This window comes from Malania oleifera, chromosome 5 (assembly GCF_029873635.1).
Source record: "Malania oleifera isolate guangnan ecotype guangnan chromosome 5, ASM2987363v1, whole genome shotgun sequence".
Classification (NCBI taxonomy): Eukaryota; Viridiplantae; Streptophyta; class Magnoliopsida; order Santalales; family Ximeniaceae; genus Malania; species Malania oleifera.
The window spans coordinates 33,522,257-33,542,841 of NC_080421.1; the positions used below are offsets into that span (position 1 = coordinate 33,522,257).

The following is a 20,585-nucleotide window of genomic DNA, read 5'->3' on the forward strand; positions in this document are numbered from 1 at the left end:
GTTTCTAGTATTACTTTTTGTTTTATTGTTCTTTCCCAAGGTTTTATAATATATGGTTTAGAAGTTTAATTGCACAATAGTCATTACAATTTTGAACATGGATGCTAAAGATTTCACTGAATTATCTTCTAATGATTTCTAAACAATTGTTGCCTAGTCTAGTAAACAATTTATTCTATTCTCTAAGTTTTGCTTCACTAGAGGCATTTTTATATTTTTTGTGTTTTTTTTTTTTTTGCCTCCATATTTTTAGTCTTTCTTATTTTTACATTTTTTTGGTGATGCTTTAAACCACTTTTTTTTGGATGTCCTCATCCAATCACCAACTTCTTTATATAATAAATAAAATAAAATATTAAAAATATTTCTTTGGTTGCTTTAAGTATAAATGCTAAGAAGTTACAAAACACAATGCATGGGAAAAAACAAAATATGTGCTTGTATATAGTTTATTTGTTTCTTTATTTCTTATTTCTTTCACAACTTTTACTATATGTTTTTCTATATAATGATTGTCATCCCTGTGCATTGCACGTTATTCAACTAGTTAAAGATCTTGAGCTATGAGATGGCTAATTTCAGCTAATATCTGCTTTTCTTCCTCTTGAGAGCTTCGAGAATAGACTGTGCAGTGCAATAAGCAATAGCCTGAACAGTGACCATTGGATTCACACCCAAAGCTGTTGGAAAAACACTTGTATCTGCCACAAACAGTCCTTCCACCTCCCACGTCTCCCCTATCTGATTCACTGCTGAATTTTTTGGATTGACCCCCATCCGGCAGCTTCCCATCTGATGTGCTGAACATAACGTTGTAGATAAATCCCTTAGTGGTCTAGCGCTTTCTTCTTTCACAAACCTCTCAAACTCATGTGAACTCACGTTTTTTACATTTATTGTCTTCCCTTTACAATGATGGGTTCCAATTTCCTCGGCTCCAGCTGCTGCCAATATCCTCAGCATCTTCTCTATTCCCTTCTTTAGATTCTCCTCATCAACTGCATCCATTTGATAACCGATCGAGCTTGGTGAGACTACCTTTCCTGATCCTTTATCCCTTGCCAGTGCAAATATATGAGCAGTCCTTGAGAACCTGCACATTCGCTTTTTTATGTCAGAGCCAGAAACCCATGGCATCGCACTGGAGAACATACCCGGGTGCAATGCTGGTGTCTGGATCACTGCACCATATCCAGACCCATCAAAATTCCCGACAACAGTAGACATGGCTGTCATTATTCCCCCTTCATAGCTCTTCTTCCCTTCTTCCGGCCACTCACCTGAAAAAGGCGTATTCGGAAAATAGCCCCAAGCCATTGTCACTGGATGGAGATGCAAGTTTTTGCCAATGTTGGCATTCTTTAGGCCACTTCTTCTTAACAATGCTGGTGTCCCAAGAGCACCACATGCGACGATTGTCACCCTTGACTCCACCACACAGATTTCTTTTGCACCTTTGTATTTGAATTCAAAGGCTACTCCAGTAGCGGTATTCCGAGTTCGTCCTTTCTTTCTCTTGTGCAACACTTTTATGGCTTCACTTTCTGGTAGAATTACACCATTACCTGAATTCACCAAGTCCACCAGCCATGTCTCCAAGGTGCCCTTCTTTCTTCCATCCTTGCAACCAAGACAGCACCAACCACAATAGTGATCTGGAGGTGAATTTCGAGGTATGTTACTGACAGGATAACCCAATTCAAGACATCCTCTTCTTAAAACTGCATTATTGAATCCTTCTTCGCATATTTCAGATTGGACCCCCATTTTTTCACAGACAACATCCATGGCATCTTTGTACAATTTACTGTCGAACAATTCTATCTCATGGTGATCACACCATTCATTAATTACATGCTGGGGGGTCCTGATGGAAGCTGACCAATTTATGGTCGAGCCTCCACCAACTGTGGAGCCAGAGAGTATTAAGATACCTGTGTCTGCAGTTGCTACTAGTCCACCACAATCATACATTTGATCCATGGTTGGCCCTTCAAGAAGTGAGAGATTGCTTCTAGCACAGTAGTTTCCTTTTTCCAAGACAAGCACTTTGTAGCCAGCCTTGGCCAGTACTCCTGCAACAACACCGCCTCCACTGCCAGAACCAATTATGACTGCATCACATCGGATAATTAGAGAAGGGTGGGATATACTTGGTGCTTTAAATTTCCGGCGATGACAAATTGATGTTGGAAATCCCGACCGGCGAAGAGTTTGCACAGCTATTTCTCGTGGGTGCTGTAGATGAATTAGGCCTTTGTAAAGAGGTCCAAAGATTTCTTCTTTAGGTTCATCGCCTTCCTGTTCATGCTCTCTTGTTCTTTGATGATTGTTTCTAGGGTGTTCAGGTGGTGTTTTGGTCTGCACGCTTTGAGTTTTGAAGTTTGGATCAGGTCCACAGTAGTCAATTGCTTTCCATGCTAGATTCTTGTCATTCTCATCTACCTGAAAGTTGATGTATATTATCGGCACAGCTTTAACTAAAAGATAAGGAACTAAAATCTAGACATATATGGTGCGCATGACAGTTCTATCCTTTCTCCGCCCCCTTTAGTTTTGGGAAAATGAAATCCCCAGATTTTAATTTGATGCATCATGGTTAGGGGTCATTCTGTTTTTTAAAGGAAAGCAAAACTGAATAAAACTAAAAAACAAAAGAGAAAGCATACTTCCAGGATGTGCTCTCATCGCATTATATGCTCTTTTTTTTATGGAAAATATTTATTAGGAAAAAATTTTCCAAGAAGAAATCATGTATCACAGTATCAACCATTCAGATATATCTTCTAATGATAGTTTGAGCAAGCTTGACAAATTTTCCTCAAATTTTGGTATATTTTCCTTTCTTCTTCCTTGGTATATTTTCTAAACACCATATGTGGCATATGCCGTCTAGAAAAAGGAGCTCGAATGTCAACTTCAACTATCTTGGGAATGAAGATCTCTATGTGGATATCCTAAACACTACAAGAAATTCATTTGGTGCCACAGTTACACCTTGTCAATCTAGGGATGATCAGTTTGTGTTTGACTGGAGCTTCATTTGTGCCATATCTACATCTTGTGATTCTAGGGATCAGATTGCGTTTGACCGAAGCCTCATTTTGTGCCATATTTACATCTTGAGAACCTTGAGATGATCAGGTTGTGACTGAATCTTCATTTTGTGCCATATTACATCTTGTCAACATAAATTAGGTTTCTAGCCCAAGAATGCTAGGTTGGGTTGTGGACATCTGAAGCCCCAACTGTTTGTGGGTGGATGTGAATGTCTCCTAGTAGGGGCCATTGCACCCATTGAGATTTTGACATTCTCCCACCAGTATCCATGTTATTGAGGAATGCTTTGCAGGCTTTCAGAAGTTGAACGCACCTAAATCGGAAGTGTAGGTGTCAAACTATTATACTTTAAAACTATAGGGTGTTTAAGGAATTGTGATACAAGTGATTGTGCCCGTTGGAAAAAGGTCCCAACATCACTTACCGATCAGAAGATGTTTGAACAGTCTATGGCACTCATCCTGCATTTGAAGATGAGTGAAGAATTGTCTTGTATAATTTCCCAAAAATGCCAAGTTTAGTAAATTGAATAGAGTGAACCTAAAGAAGGTTGTTCAAATGCTCAAGTCAATAGGTAGCACTAAATTAAAATGTTACATGCAAGACTTCTCTAAGTTTTAATGTGTGTTGGAATGTCTCATGGTGTAAGTTAAGGCATTCAGCATGAATTTGGTTTAGGTTGTATCCGTTGGGACAGTGGAGTTGTTCATCTTAAGAGTTACTTGTGTTGATGCATCTATCACAGTTGAGATGTACTTCAAATCATGTCTTATATGGTAAGATTTTATTGAAGATAAAGTTTGGGTGGGAAACCTTTTTTCTTTATGAAATTTTTGAAATTTTGAGATTATATTTGTCCCGCATTATTTTGATTAATTGGATTTGAATTTTTTCTTTTATTATGGTTGAAAATTTTAGAACATGGATTTAATTTGGTAATGACTGTAATGATCATATTTTTGAAATGTCAATAAGATTTCTCATTTTAAATTAAATATTGATACGTGCATCTTGTGATCATGTGTATGTTTGGGAATCTTGTAATAATAATAAAAAGAAAAAAAAAAAAACTCATAAGGCAGACATTTCATTCTCAAGAAAGTTATTTTATCAAAATATTTTTCATTAATGAAGCAAACACCCTTCTTAAAGTTCTTGTAGTCTTGTCGTTCGAGAGTATAGTATTTGTGGGGCTACTAGTTAATTGTGGGCATAGTTTGGAAACTTGAGGAAATTGATTGGTTAGATCGGATTAGATCAAAACCAATCGACTTATGGGTCCATAGCAGATTGTGAGAAACTCGGAGTTGAAGTGAATTGGGATTAAATCTCACCCAAAATCTAGCCATCTAGGCACGCTCGACTAAACTTGTTGGATTGGTTAGATTGAGTTGGTCCTTTTTAGTGTAATTTTTTTTTGAAAAAATGGAGAAAAAGTTGTGTAAGAGAACTCGAACCCAATACTAGAGATAGAAAGAATAAGGGCTTTATAGGTAGAGTTATGAACTCGCTTAATGTTATTATTGAACGAATTATTTATATATATTGCTTTTTAAATTTATTTATCATACATGTGTTAAATGTAGAGGCAACACACACATATTATTCACATACATTAGTTAAATTATTAACTTGTATATCCTTGAGTAAATTTTACAAAGACTTTTCGTGACATAATATTTGTATGATTCTAAGTTATTATTATGAAATATTTCAAGAATATTTATAATTATAAGGACAGTGCAAAATTTTTCTTAGGTGTTGATATTAATTTTTCGTCTAATTAAATAATAGGTAATTATGACCCACACATACACTACTAATTCAACGATTGGTCTGACCCACCATTCTAGCAAGCCCTACTAACCTGGTGGCTTTAGAAAATTAAGTTGTTTCTCGATCCGGGGTGAAGAGGTTTTGTCATTTTTAACTTTGTTCGAGTATGAGAATTTAGATGTGGTGGAAATGTTCATATTCACGGGAATGAAAGGATTCTCATGAAATACGGGCATCCCATTTTTACCTATCTTGTGGGATTCTCATTAATTAAATGCAGTCATGCTCAACTCAACTCCCCTCTTAAATGTTTTTTAAAAAAAAAAAAAAAAAGACAAGAGCAAATCCCCAACGCTCTTGAGAATGTTGAGCTTGCCAACAACATGGCACTTCACGTGCTACCAATAAGCAATTTTCAATCATGAACTGATCATGACTTTGTTGCTTCTCCAATTTCAAGGTTTTACAATGAGGCATAAATCAATATGTGCCTTTGGATTAGGTCCAACACTCTATTGTCTTTGTTAGACATTTGAGAGGATGATCTTGTTCATCTTTCTCCTCTGCTCTGCTTACTTGGCGCTCCTTGAATAAAGTTACTATTTTTAAAAAAATCAAAATCAAAATCTGCCATCTCAATCATTTATCTAAAGATCCTATATGAATGGATTTCAAATTTAAAAATCTCTTTGACAAATAATATATATATATATATATATATATATATATTTTATGTTTTTTTTTTTTTTTTATATTCTTGGGACTTACGGTCTGTACAATTGTGGAAAATAGTTTTAAATGTTTCAAACACATTAATTATTATTATTTTATTTGTATAGTTTTACAGCATTAATATTTATGTAAAAGTTAAAAAAATAAAAGTCCAAGGCATCCTTTCAAGTTATCACACTAAATGACGGAACTTTGGGCTTCTAATAAATCCTACTTGGACTTTCCTCCACGTGAAGGAAATAACCCACCGTAGGGCACTGAAAACACCACGCGGGTATCTGCAGTCACGCTCAACTCAACTTCCCTCTTAAATGTTCTTCAAAAAAATAAAAGACAACAGCAAATACCCAACGTTCTTGAGAATGACTGCACAAGGCACCGACTACTCTTTCCTGCCCTCACTGTTGACCAAGCTAAATGCCCTGCCCGCTCCATTCATACTGCATTGCCAAAAGGCACCCCCATTTCTTGCGTTTTCGTAAATAAATTTTTTATTTACTTTTAAATTTTGGTAAAATAATTGAATTTTTAGTTTTTAAGGATTCTATGATATTTTAAAATTTTGACAAAATTATATAAATGTTTCTTAAGATTTTTTTAAAAAAAAATTGTTAATTTTTGGAACACTAACATTCTTTTTTGAACTTGTCATTTTGTCATAAATAAGAGATTGTATATGGCTTGTTAACAAAGTTTATGAGAGATTCTTAGGAAGCGTTTTATGCATAAATCTCATAGGAATATATATATATATATATATATATATATGTATGTATGATAAAATTTGAAAATAATGTTCATTTCTTATTTGAATTCATAAAAACTTTGTTTTGTTATTTGCTTTATGGCGATTACAAATTTTTGCGTAAATCATTGAATTTTCCTATTATTTCAACCCACTATTAGGAGTAGCAAACTAAATATAACTCTAGCTAAATTGTGGTAATGGTTTCCGAACTATGATTTGCGGTTCACGCTCATTCCTAAATTTTAATTCATTTCTCCCCATATATTTCGAACTTTCAAATAGTTTCAACTTTATTCCGTCCCTATTGCTAGTGAATTGCTGTGCTTATGAAGTTCCCAAACTATGACTCAGCTTCACTCCCATCTTCAAATTTTAATTTGCCTCGCTCGCCCATGACTCTATATTAAAAATACTGTCGTCAACAATAGTCCAAACTCGAAACCATTGTCGATGGGACCTTCACAATATCGTCTCAAATGACCAGAGTTAATGCAGCATCATGCATCTTAAATCAAAGTTTCATCATAAGCATTAAATACGTTATGTAGAGGAAGAAGCAGTGAAAAGGGGAGTGGGTGCGTTACCGCTTACCTGAGTGAAGAAAATGAGCAGGGTGAGGAGTTTGGTGGCCTTAAAGAGCATGCGGAGCAGAGAGAAGTAGCTGAGGGACCAGGAGAGGAGTATGACCTCACGCTGGCGCAGGGATACTTGAGAGAACGCCTGCAAGTAGGGGAAATGGGTGGACAAGCTGGCTCGTCCGCACAGCACGAACGTTCCTATCCACGTCGACAGCATCCACAGCGCCACTCTTATAAAGTACATCTTCGGATGTTTCACTCTCTCGCTCAACAGTCCTCCCACCTGCACCCCATTTCATTTTCTCTCTTCATCTTTCATTTAATGATATTTTAGCGACAAACAGCAAAGGTTTGTTGATGGTTGGACGAGAAAGTATAAATGCGCATACGACCACAGCCACATGCATACGACTGTTCTATCATTTTCTTTTAATTGAACAAAACTAAAATATCCTTTTGGGTTGGCCCTAATTCTAACGAGGGGCATTCTCTCTCATTGGAATTAGAGTCCTGAATGGAAGATGCCCAAATTGAGGAGATTTCATTTCACTAATGACTCCTTCTCTATAATCATCAAGCCAAGCATATTAATTATTGTGCAAATCTCTATCAAACCAAAATCAAATGCAAAATGGTAAGCTTTTATTATATCAAATAATAAAAATAATAGCCTCTAAATAAAAATGTTATATATATATATATATATATATATATATATATACATACATACATATATATATATATATATATATATGAATATGAATTTCATCAAAATAAAATTTGTAATAATCTCGCTTTTGGTGTAGATAGATAATAGGTTCATTAAATTTAAATTATATGCATTTTTTATTACTTGAACCCTAATCATTTGACAAGAAAAACAATGAGTTTACCACTTGAGCTCTTCTTAGGGGTAGTTAAGGGATATTTTTAGAATATTTATAGGTAGTTTATAAGTGCATTTTTTAAAAAAAAAAAATTCATGTGTGATTATAGAAACTTTTTTTAAAAAAATATTTATGGGTATATATGGAAGCATTTTAGGAATATTAAAAACTAGACCAAGAAAAGAGAATCTTTTTTTTATCTAATAATAGAGAAGTATGCAACCCTTTTGTGTGCTTCTCATCACACTGAGATATCATATTTTGTTGGTATTGCTAAGACACGTCATAATAAAAGTTCAGGACTTACATATTGAAAATTTTTTATTTGAAAAAGTCGTTGTAGACAAAATAAGTTGGTCGAATTGAGCTTTTACAGGAACACTTTATTTGATTATGAGAATAGTTATGATAGTTATAGGAACACTTTATTTGATTATAAAAATAGTTGTAATAGTTATAGGAACATTTTATTTGATTATGATAGTAGTCACGATAGTCATAGAAACATTTAATTCAATTAGAAGAGTAGTTATGATAGTTACACAAACATTAATTTGATTAGAACATATATGAATAGAATAGTATTTTGAGTATTTAAATAAACCTACTAAATTTGGTAATTTCGTTTTTGTTATTATTATTATTAAAAAAAAAATGTTACATTCTTCAGCCCGTGTTGTCATTGTATCCAAAAACTCCATTTGAAAGTATTAAGAATACTTCAAAATCGTTTCTTGAAAATACATATTTTTTAAGAATATGTTTTTTGAAAACACTTAATCAAGTACGAATATTGTGTGTCCTTTCCATACCACCTTTAACGACTTAATTTGAGGGAGATCTATTTATAAATTCTTACGCGTTGCGGAGTTCCGGCCATGGAGGCCGAAGTTTGATAAAAGGTGGCGACGGCGTCGTCGCCCTTGACGTCGCTGGGAACGCGGACAGAGGGCAAGAAGGTGTCGCAGAGGGCGGCGAGGGAGTCCATTTCGCGGGAGGAAAGTGAGTTGACGTACAACGACTGTCTCAGAGTCTGAGCAGCGGTGGTTCCTGCCCCTCCGCCAACGCCGCCGCCGCCGCCGTGAAGGAGTCTCTGTGCGTCGCCGGCGGTGAGTTCAATGTCGACCACCCTATGCTCGTGCCTGTCGGTTACTTGGAAGGCGACGCTGTCGCTGCGATTCTGCTCCATGCTCGGCGTAGGAAGATTTCTGTGAGAGAGATGGTGTATAAATAGTGGGGAAAGAGACAGAGATGGAGGGAGGAACACGTGGAGGCGATGAGGAACCAAACGAGCCAGGGCATAGTACTGCGTTCTAAAAGAAAAAGAGTGGAAGTGGAAATTAGGGGGACCGGGGCGGGAGATATATAGCAGCGTCAATTGAATGAAGACGCAACGCTCCCCCTTAATTATAAAATGCATGCAGACACTGCATGAGCACATCTAATGTATGGTTTATATGGATTCCTAGGGTACCCCATTATATATATATATATATATATATATATATATATATATATAATATGTGATAAAATTCAGAGACTCATTGAATTTTTAGAATATGATATATGATTTTTTGACAATTACTAAAGAACTCCTAACCTTATAATTTATTGACAAAAATAATCTTTTATTTATTGACTATTAGTCAATAACTAGTCAATTTTTTTTTTTCAAATTGTATGTATCAATAATAAAATTACTTTTTTATTCATTTATTTAATTAACAAAATATATATTCAATTCCTATAATAAATTAAAGCCAAAACAATGTATCCACTTAAATATTAATAATAATACACGCGCGTGCACACATACACACACATATTATAAAGTAACATACACAACCTTGGTCCCCCCCGCCTTTTTGTCCATTTTATCTACTTTGGGTTTCATATTCCTTTTGAGCCAATTTTGACCTTCCATGTGAGTTGGACTGCTCTGAAATGGTTAGAAGCATTTTGGGAAAGTTTCAGTCTATTTGTATGAAAATAGAGAAAAATCACTATCTTGTGAATTTTTCTCTATTTTATTTTTCTAAAATTTTCTACCTTTTCTAGATTTTTCTAAAATAGTATTTTTTTTTCCCTAAATCTAATTTGTATTTTTCTTCATTTTGATGAATTAATTTTTTTTTTAAAATATTTGCAAGTGGTCAACTACCCCTTGGTAGAAGGGTCACTCGGTTAATTGAACCCCAAGGGCAATCGATCGATCATGTGTGTCCATGCGTGCCACAGTTGTCTTCATCCTCCAAACCGATTGACTTGTCTCTCAAGTCTGGTGGTACATGTGCGAACCTAAGAAAAAATACATGTTTTTTGTGCATTTTCCAACACTTTCTTGTGTCCTCCCATTGCTCAGCTTCCCCACATTCTCCTAACTTTCAAAACTACCCATTCTTGTACATTTTAAATTTGAAATTTGAATTCCCTTCGCCCCTAATCTTCATACTCTTTCTCCTTTTTGTTTATAAATGTTGTATAAAACTCAAATTTGCATAGAGGAAGTCAAACACAACAATCAATGAAATAGCAAATACATAACACAACCACAACAAACAAATGAAAGCAAGAACAACATAATGAATTACGTGATATGACAATGCCTACAATCACGGGAGCAATCGACAAAGAATTATTAATATCTTGTGTCAAATACACTTCCACCACAGAAGCTTTTCCTCCAAAAACCCAACCAACTTAAAGTTCACATTCAAAATTCAAAAATCAGTGTCGCTGCCCAAAACAAAACTGTCAAGTTTTAAGATACTGAGAGCAAACTGTCTCTGTAAAATTTAGTTAGCTGTTGATGGTTCCTTCAACGGTTAAAAGACGAGAGCAAAATATTCTGGAATTTAGTCAAACTGTCGATGGTAAGAGCAAACTATCAATGGTTTCTACCAGCATGCTGATTTTACTATGTTTTTCTCCTTGTGTATATTTTTCATTGAAAGATATGAACCACAAAACACAAAAATCTCCACTTTGACGAATATATAGCCTTTATGTTGACCTTATAGGTCACACCCGGCTTTGATAATGACAAATACTTGTTGTATTTGATGAGTGTTTGAGGTTATGTGCAGGTGTACTATTGACAGGTCAAAATGATGGCACAAGGAGTAAAAGTTGAAGGTCCTGAAGACCCTATTTATGTTGTACTTAAATTCATTATTCATCATGGGTCTGTAATAGTAAATAGGTTCTTGGGCTGTAATAATTATATGCATTACCTGCATGGTATGATAGGTAAGCTCAAAACGAAAAAGGCCTAGAATGACCTTAGGACACTCACACATGCACAAATATATATGGCTAAATGGAATGGGTGATCACATAAGTAAAATAGAACCGAAATGCACTTAAGTTGCATGTTCGGTCGACCGTATTGCTCAAGTACAATATCTCTCGGTCAACCGAACCAAGACCGAGTCACCATTGCCCGATTGACCGAACACCAGCCAGTTCATTCCACCCGGTCGACCGAACTTCCTCCGAGTCAACTATTTAACCACCCGGTCTACTGAGCATAAATTGCATGACAACGCCCTGGTCGACCGAGTTCCCACGTGTGAGAACTCAACGCTCCGGTCGATCAAACTACTTAATTCAAAACCTCCTAGTCAACCGAACCGCGCTAAAAAGAAAAATCGCCTTTAGGACACTATGTCCAGTCGACCAAATTGCTAGTTCAATTCTTGCCCGGTCGACCGAACTTGCGTAACTTGATCAACCGAACCTGCCTTCAGTCGACCAATGCTCTCGGGTTGCCCCATATTTTTTTACGATGGTTAAAATATTTAAACGGGGTTAATTTTCTTAAAATGTATTAAAACATTTATAATAATTCCCTATGTGTCCTGAATGGCTATAATCAAGGAGAAGTCTATATATACCGCCTCATTTGAAACGATTAGCATCGAATTGGCAATCTTAATTAGGAAAAATCCTCTGAAATTCAAAATTCTTTTATACTCATTTTTTAGCCTCCAACACTCATTCTTATCAGATTTTATTGCTCAAATCTCCTTGTAAGTGTGATTAAGTGTTCTTCTCATTAGGCTTAAGTTTTCTCTTGCTCTTGTTGATTGAGGTTATTTTATTAGAGAGCTAAGCTTGAAGTTTACCTAGGAGACTTTGTTAATAAGTCTTCCCTAGGAATACTTCATTAAGCCTTTGAGTTTTGCATTACAAATCATTTTCAAAATATCTCTTCTACTTATATTTGATAAATATATATATTATGAGATATTTGCTTGAGCTCTAAAAGATCTTTATTGCTATACCCTTGATTGAGATCATTATTTTAATACAAAGATCAAACAACTATTTTTACAAACCATTGTTGAATATCTCTTGTGAGTTACTTTGATAAAAACTTCTGTTGAGATATTTGGAGTATGCTTGTGATCCTTGCTAGTGCACTATGATTGAGAACATTATTTTGACACAAAGATCCTGTCACTTACACTCTCACATACTAATTGCATTATTGACATTGATTTGAGAGTAGACACTACGGCTACACTGAGCTTATGGCAATGAACTCTACCTTCATGAGTCCTTCTAGCCTATGTTGCTTGGGGATGCTCCTAGAGAGACTCCTGCGATTCAAGGGTTAATTCGGTTGACGATCTAGCTGTCATAACTTCTACATGTTTCTATCAGACACTCAGCTGAACTGATGATATAGACAGTTCTCTATGCAGCAGCAAATTTTCCAATAAACTTATGGGCTTCTTCCTACTTGTAATCAAACTCTGATTCACTTAACCCATGAGTCATTAGTATGAACTGGCTAGAACTCACTTACCTCCTGAACATGAGAGAAGCATACACAATCCCTCCCCATTGGCCTAGTAATGGGACCCACGAGAAGTTACCACACCGGTAAACCATATTAGAACTTCCCATCCATGGCACCATCCATGAAAATCCTTTAGTTCTCCAATTGCGCATTCTTTCGGCCCTCTCCTTTGCTCGAATGATGCTCCCACAAATCCTTTTCAAAGTCTATTAGTGGAATCGAAGGCTCGAGTACATAGGATGAAAATGGTTTTCCTTGTATGACACATGACTCGTGAACCACACATAGAGCAATGGAACATAGCACTTCAATCGGCCTTTCCCTTTAGATCGGCAATAATCCAAAGACCGGATTGTTTCCACTAAGATGCCTAGCACCGGATTGACCCCTTTTTGAACTTGGGCCAAAAAATAGACAACTCCCTGATCAATGACTCTTATTTCTTTCGAGAAGATCAAGAACCCATAGATGGCAAGGGCCAGTATGCTCATATGACTTTCTTTTGATTCTTCCGATTTCACCAGAGCTTTCAATACTTCCCAAGAGATGGCTTTCACGTCCTTGCCGACTTTGTCATTCACTCTTTGGGCCTTAATACCAGTTACCCTACTTAGCTCCTTTCTGAATAAGGTGGCTGGATTAGGCACATAAGCTTTGTAGTTTTTCAACAAGTTCAGCAGAGATACATATTCTTCTATGCTAGGAGTCATCTCCACTCCTTCCATGGTGAAGCAACGTTAAGGAGGGTTCCAAAACTTTGTTAGGATGCTCACTACATCATGATTGACAATTATGTGTAGCAGGAAGACTATGTGACCATACAACTCTAAAAAACACAGTCATCTCTCAGCTGTCCAATCAATCCAGATTTTCCTTCTCTCCTTCATAGCATTGGTTCTAAGATCCAGTTTGACCCAAGCTGGCAACTCCTTTTCTGAGCTATGATTCAGACTATCCCCCTGGCAATTCTGCTGAGCTTCAGAATAAGCATGGACCATGATCTTATCTTCTTTACATATTGCCATTGGACCTATCATGAATTAAATTCGGGCTATCTTAGAAGTTTGGCAACACAAGATGAGCCTGTCATGCATGGCTATGCGTGGAATTATAGATGAGGTGCATGCAATGCAACCTAAATAGCCACTTTGCCAGAATTCTGAAAAAGCTTTTTCAACTAATAACAGACTTCAAAATTGAACCGAGCCTCGACGGACATTTATTTTCCTCTTATGACCCTAAAAGGGCTGAATTTATCTTCCAGGTATTCAATTCTCTACTCAATCATTCACTCACCTAGTGAGGACCTAGGTGCTCGGGCTTATTTAAAAAGGAGTCGGGCCTGGTTTGCTTAAAAAGAGTTAGTCTTGGAAGAAACGTTGACCTAGGTTTTTAGGCAACATGACCAAAGCCCATTTTTAAAATATGGATTTGGCTTTTTGAAAATTGGGCCTCACCGAGTTGTTTGCATGCTTAGGAAAAGGCTGGGCCCAAGTTATTTGAAAAGGATTGGACTGACCTATTTTTTTTAATAAAAAAAATGCTTGAATCAAGTGTTTTATTTTCATGGAGAATGGGTCATCGTCTCACTATCGAGCTTTTTCAAAATATTGGCTAAGTGGTACGGATGCCTAACATAAATGCAGAATATACAGCACAACATAAGGCATTTCAAGACATATATACAACAGACATGAATTACAACATGTGGAGAAGAATGTGGCCTATGTCCCAGTCCCAAGGAAGGTATATACACAGGATTCTCTGAGGCTCTATCCTAAATGGGGGATTCCAGATGATTATGTGTGGGTAGGCTCTAATCCCTATTAACAATAGGTCCCCAGCATGAAACTTCATCATCCCTCACAGATGTCCGGACAAAATTCAAACTGTGCGGAATGGTTCACGCGCCCCCAAGGACCATGTCCCATGAGGGCTAATAGTATTGTGCTCCTTTCTATTCCTAAAGGGTAAAGCTTTGGTAGAAGACTAGTGAAAGTGTGTGAATTTACAAGTTCAGCCTAATCCCACTATCCCCACATTTATTCGCATGCTTGTTTGAACACAGAAATCACAATTAAACACATGCTTAAAAAAAGTAGCAAAAGAAACAAAGTATCATGCTTATTCAAGATATTCACAACTAATCACATGCTTATTCAGGTACCAAAGCAATCAAAGTATTTACAGTTAATCTGATACACACAATAATTCACATATGTGCAACCAAGTCATCAATATGTACAAAAACGAAAGAGAGTACTCTCAAAGGCCTATCAAATTTGAAATTTGGGATAATCTTCAACTAATTACTGGATCGACTCTCAAGTTTCCCCAACGGAGTCACCAAGCTATCGCGACATCCTAGACCCGCCCAAAGAACCACTCTCTGGCAAACATGGGTGTGGCTGTGAACTGGGAAGAATGGATGTGTGATTTTGGAAATGTGATTTTTCATGGAAAAAAAACGTCTGATGGAGTCGCCACTAACTTTTCAGAGTGTGGTTAGAACACTTGATTTCTACCTCGTTAGGGTTAGAATTGGTCTACATCACTAGAGTCGGGCTTGGGAGTACGGTTACCCAAGGGGAAGGTATTAGCACCCCCTAAGTGCTCGTTCTTACGAATGGTACCAGATTAATCGAAAATTATCTCCAAAATAAATGTAATAAGCCTTTCAAAATTACTCCCCTTCAAAAATCAAAAGAATGAAAATACTATATAAGTATTCCCTCATAACTGGGGCAATCCAATACTAGGAAGAGTTCATGCCCTTGGTTGCAATCATCGGATAGGAAAATCAAGAAAATAAGGTAGAAAGTACGCTCCTGGTTTAAAATCAGTAGGTTTTTCTAGGTAAGAAAATACTATTCCGGGAGGTTTTTGAAATTTTTTCGGGATGGAAATGATTTTTTGTGCTTGAAAAATTTTTTTTGTGATTTTTCTAAGTGTGAAAATATTTTTTGTAATTTTTCTAATTTTTCAACATTTTTCCTGAACTTTAAAATAGTACAAATAAAAACCATGGAAATCAAACTATGAATATATTTTTTTTGGATTTTTTTGAGAATTTTGTAATTTTTTTGTGAATTTTCTGGATATCTAAATAATAATATACAAGTGAAATGGAGAAAATCGGCGTGATCCGGTTCCGGGAATGATGAACCGTTCAAACGTTGACCGGTTTGGGAGAAAACCAGTTTAAGGTCTTGGTCGAGACCATGAGTTAACACCCATTGCCTTACACGTGGGCTGTGTGTGTTCAGGTGTATGTTGGAGTGCATGAATAATGCATGTGTGAGCATGAATGCATGACCATGTGTATGCATGGATGAATGTGCGTGCATGCATGAACGAGCACGTGCATGAATGTGTGAGCCTACATGAATGTGATGTGCACGTGCATGAATGTGATGTGCACATGCATGAATGTGCATCCATGCATGAATAAGCACGTGCATGAATGTGTGTGCGTGCATGGATATGCACGTGTATGAATGTGTGCATGCATGATTGTGTGTGTGCATGAATGTGTGTGCATGCAAGGATATGCACGTGTATGAATGAGTATGTGCGTGAATGTGCATGCGTGTATGAATGTGTGTGCATGCAAGGATATGCACGTGTATGAATGAGTATGTGCTCATCCATGCATGTGTGCATGCATGATTGGGTAGGTGCATGAATGTGTGTGCGTGCAGGGATGTGCACGTGCATGAATGAGCACGTGCACGAATGTGTGTGCATGCATGGATGAGCACGTGCACGAATGTGTGTAGGTGCATGATGTGCACGTGTATGAATGAGTACGTGCATGAATGTGTCTACATGCATGGATGAGCACGTTCACAAATGTGTCTGCGTGCATGCATGAATGAGCATGTGCGTGAATGTGCGCACATGCATGAATGAGCACGTGCATGAATGTATGTGTATCCATGGATGTGCACGTGTATTGTTGGCATTACAAGGCTTAATATCCCTTAATAACCTATTTTGATGCTAACAAACAAGTAGAGCTTAACATGTTTTGTTTAAGTGATGTATTTTCAAGACTCAATGATGAATGCAAGGTTAAAGAATTCATGAAAGCTTGTATTTCAATTAAGGATAGTTATATGAAGCTTAAAGCATAAATTCAAAAATGGATTCAAAGATAGAGCTTGAAGATCACGAGAGCATGAGGATTAAAAAGAACTTGATGAAAGCTCAAAGAGAGATGAAGCAAGCATAAAGATCTCAAGGAATTCAAGAATTGAAAATTTGAAAGAGTCTATAGGAAATTTCATGTAAGTACTTCAAAATAATTTCAATATGGATGCATGAAGCTCTTAGGTTATTTTCTTGAACCTAGATACCTTTTAACATACTTGTAAAATATTTTTATAAGGTCAAAATTTGTTTCAAAAAGGTTAGAATCATTTTTGGAATGAAAAACACCAAAAAGAGGATTTACCAATTGCTATTATTTTTTCTACATCTATATTGAGGTATATTTTTCGCTATCTAAGAATATTTATTTTAAAATGTGTTCAACATGAAAGTTTTATAAGTTTTTCTTAGCTTTCTTTTGACACCAAGCTCGTCAAGTTTGGAGTTACACAAAAAAGTTATAACCAAAATATTGAAGGTTGCTCAAAGCTAACAACTTGACAGGCGCCTGTCCATGTTCGTATAGACGCCTATCTGTGCACTTTGAGATGCCTGTCCCTATTCATTCAGGTGATGTCCACCTTGCTGTCCCTTTAATTTAACTAGACAGCTGACTGTCAAAAAGGGACAATCAACTGTCACGCGGCAGATTTTGAATTTTCATAACGGACAAATTTTTTAAATGAGGTTACTTGGGGATCAAACTTTGTGAAAACTTGGGGAACACTTCAAGTCACTTGGGGATCAAGTTACATACTTTTTCAAGTCTATAAATAAGCCTCAAAGATCATTTAATTAATTAACCAAGAACCAAGAATTAAAATCAACATTCAAAAAATTCTCTCAATTGCTTTCAACACTCAAAGGCTCTTTCACTCTCATCTTGTCTACGAAGTTTACTGAGGTCTTGCTGATTCTCACTCACCCACTTGTGCTACAAATTCTAAATCTTTAATCAGTGATATACTCCCTTGAGCTTCAAGTTAAATTTCATATTGTTATTTACTTTAAAGTATATTATAGTGTTGAATTGTTGTATTAATCAGCTCTTTGTGTGTGCAATTATTTGTGCACAAATATTTGATTTGTATCTTGTAGATTGATGATTCCAAGAATTGTTTGGATCATTGGCTAAGCAAGGGAATATTGCTTAGAGATGCGAACTTTAGCCTATTGAAGGAGTGTGTAAAGGTTTTTTCCATCTAGTAAAGGAACAGGTTTAGTGAATCCTTTGATAGTTTTCTAAAGGCGAGGATGTAGGCTGGGTATAAGTCGAACCTTGTAAAAATCTCAGTCTCATTCTCTCTTTCCCTTACTCTTTATTTTCAGAAAATTTAAATTGCGTTGATTGTTTTAATTGGTAATCATACAAACTACATAATTTAGAAGTTAAATAAACTTAAGGTTTAATTTTTTATTTGGGATTGCGGAAACTGAAAGAGAATACGTTGGTTAAACCATTCTTTACAGAAACCATACGGGAGTACGTTACTTGGTTAAACTCCCAAAGACAAATTAACTAAAGAGTTTATTTAAATTCTGAGTTGTTTGGAAATTAAGTTGAGGTTTGCATTGAAGGAATGATTTCACATTCACTACAGCGATATAGAAATATAAATAATTAAATACAATAAATTTCCCTTTTAGCCCAAAAAAGAAAAGACAAAAGATAATCTTACCAAAAAAAAAAACGAAATTCTATACAATTATTGACATTGAAGAGAAATATTTAGAAAGAGTTAACATTTTTATTCGACCCAAAACAAAATTATATGAAAACCATAAGCTATAAAAAATAAACAAAAAAAAAAAAAAAAAAGGAAAAAAGAATGTTAAAATTCTTTTTTTTTGGTTCCAAAATAATAGAATGAAGATAAAATTGGTAATTCAAGAGTCTAAACAAATTAAAAATTCTAGCTTATCTTCTTCATATATTTAAATAGTTAATTATAATTAGAGGTATCTAATGTTTTTAGCCACAAAATTTTTTTTTTAAAAAAAAATTGTCATAAATAAACAAACCATCTCAAGTTCTTATATTACCAAAGTGTTGTATATTTTAAATCTTGGTTTGGTTGTTTGCTTTCAAATTGTGATTGATTGGTTTGGCTGATTGATTACTTGAATGATTGAATGTTTGTGTGGTTGTGGATTAAATAAAGAAATAAATTTTTGCTGAAAGTTTGAAGAATCAAAAATAAGTTAAAAATTCCTAAAAAGATTTGAAAATAAAATTTTTAAATCCCAATTCACCCCTCTCTTGGGAAGCTATCCTAATTTCATGTATGAATGTGTGTGTATGCATGGACATGCACGTGCATGAATGTGTGTGCATCCATGATTGGGTACGTGCTCGAATGTGCACGCATGCATGAATGAGCAATGTGCGTGCATGGATGTGCACGTGTATGAATGTGTTTGCAAGCATGGATATGCATGTGTATGAACGTGTGTGCATGCGTGACTGAGCATGTGCACGAATGTGTGTGTGAATGAGCATATGCACATGTCTACATGCATGAATGAACAATGACACCGACGCATCCTCGTTTCCACTAGCATGGGCACTACTACCTCCAGGGTCCATCCTGAAAAACAAATAACTTAACTTAGAACCCTATCACCATAACATATCATCCAACTAGTACAATATTTCATTAATTAATTCATCACTCCTGATCTTAATTTAAGGTTCAATCCTGCAACCTAGATACCCAACCCAACAAAAGTTTAACATGGCTTTCCTGAAATCGTCACCCCAGGAAAATCACACAAACCACCACGAAAGTCCTGCATCTAGATTATAAAACCAGACCTCAAACTCCTTTATCATATACTCTGGTATTATTATTGCTGCATTCTAGAGTCTACAAAACTTAGAATCCTAGGCTCTAATACCAAACTGTAACGACCTACTTAATTTACGGTATGAATAATCACAATCAATAAAGAGAACCCGAACCCAAGGTAACGGGGACACACCTTGTAACGACCCAAAAAATAAATAAATAAATAAATAAATAATAAAATTATTAATTAAAAAATTATTATTATTATTAATTAATTATTATTAAGAAAATTAATTAAATTAAGAAATTTGAGGATTGTGGATATATATATATATATATATATGTATATTTAATTTTATATATATATATAAGTATATATGTAAGTAATATGTATAAATATATATAAGTATATATATATATATATATATAAGTATATGATAAGGTTAAAGAAAGGATAAAGGAAAGAAAAAAAAAAGAAAAAGAAAACTTAGTGCGTAAGTTTTCCGCTGAACAAAACAGTAGGAAAGAAGAAATTCCTTCTCACGCACAGATAAGAAAGGAAAGAAAGAAAGAGAAAGAAAAAAATTAAATATATTTTCTCACTCTCCACTCCTCTTCTTTTTACGATTTCGCGGTCGATTCTCGTCCAATTGAAAATCCGAAGATACCATCGAACTCCATTCTTCGTCACCAACATATCTACCGAAGTGGATTTGTCGTAAGAGTAACGTGGGCATATCTCATGGGGTAAGCCAAATTCTCATTCTTATCTCAATTTTTCCTAAATTTTAAGCCAAATAGACGGTCGGACACCACCACGAGAATTTAGGGATGATTTTCAACAAGTCTAGTGGAGTGAAATTCTCGTGGGGTTATTGTAGAAATAGTCCAAAATTAGGATAAATGTGTTATTTAGAAATTAATTATTATTTAATTATTATAAATTAGGAAATGTTAAAATAATATTTTATTGGGGCTAATTTGATTGAATCAGGGTTCGGGTGAGCGTCGCGGGTATAAGTTTGGGAGCCCTGCAAGCGTAATTCAGGGAATCAA

General features: G+C 35.6%; 1 protein-coding gene across 1 annotated transcript; it reads right to left on the reverse strand.

Annotated features, from left to right (window-relative positions):
- Window positions 1-416: 416 nt before the first annotated feature.
- Window positions 417-9,240, reverse strand: LOC131156385 (long-chain-alcohol oxidase FAO4A). The gene is made up of 3 exons (XM_058110022.1): window positions 8,641-9,240; window positions 6,908-7,177; window positions 417-2,445 (listed from the first exon to the last, which is right to left on the reverse strand). The coding sequence occupies exons 1-3, from the start codon at window positions 9,220-9,222 to the stop codon at window positions 583-585; spliced, it is 2,715 nt and encodes a 904-aa protein (XP_057966005.1). The 5' UTR covers window positions 9,223-9,240; the 3' UTR covers window positions 417-582.
- Window positions 9,241-20,585: the final 11,345 nt, after the last annotated feature.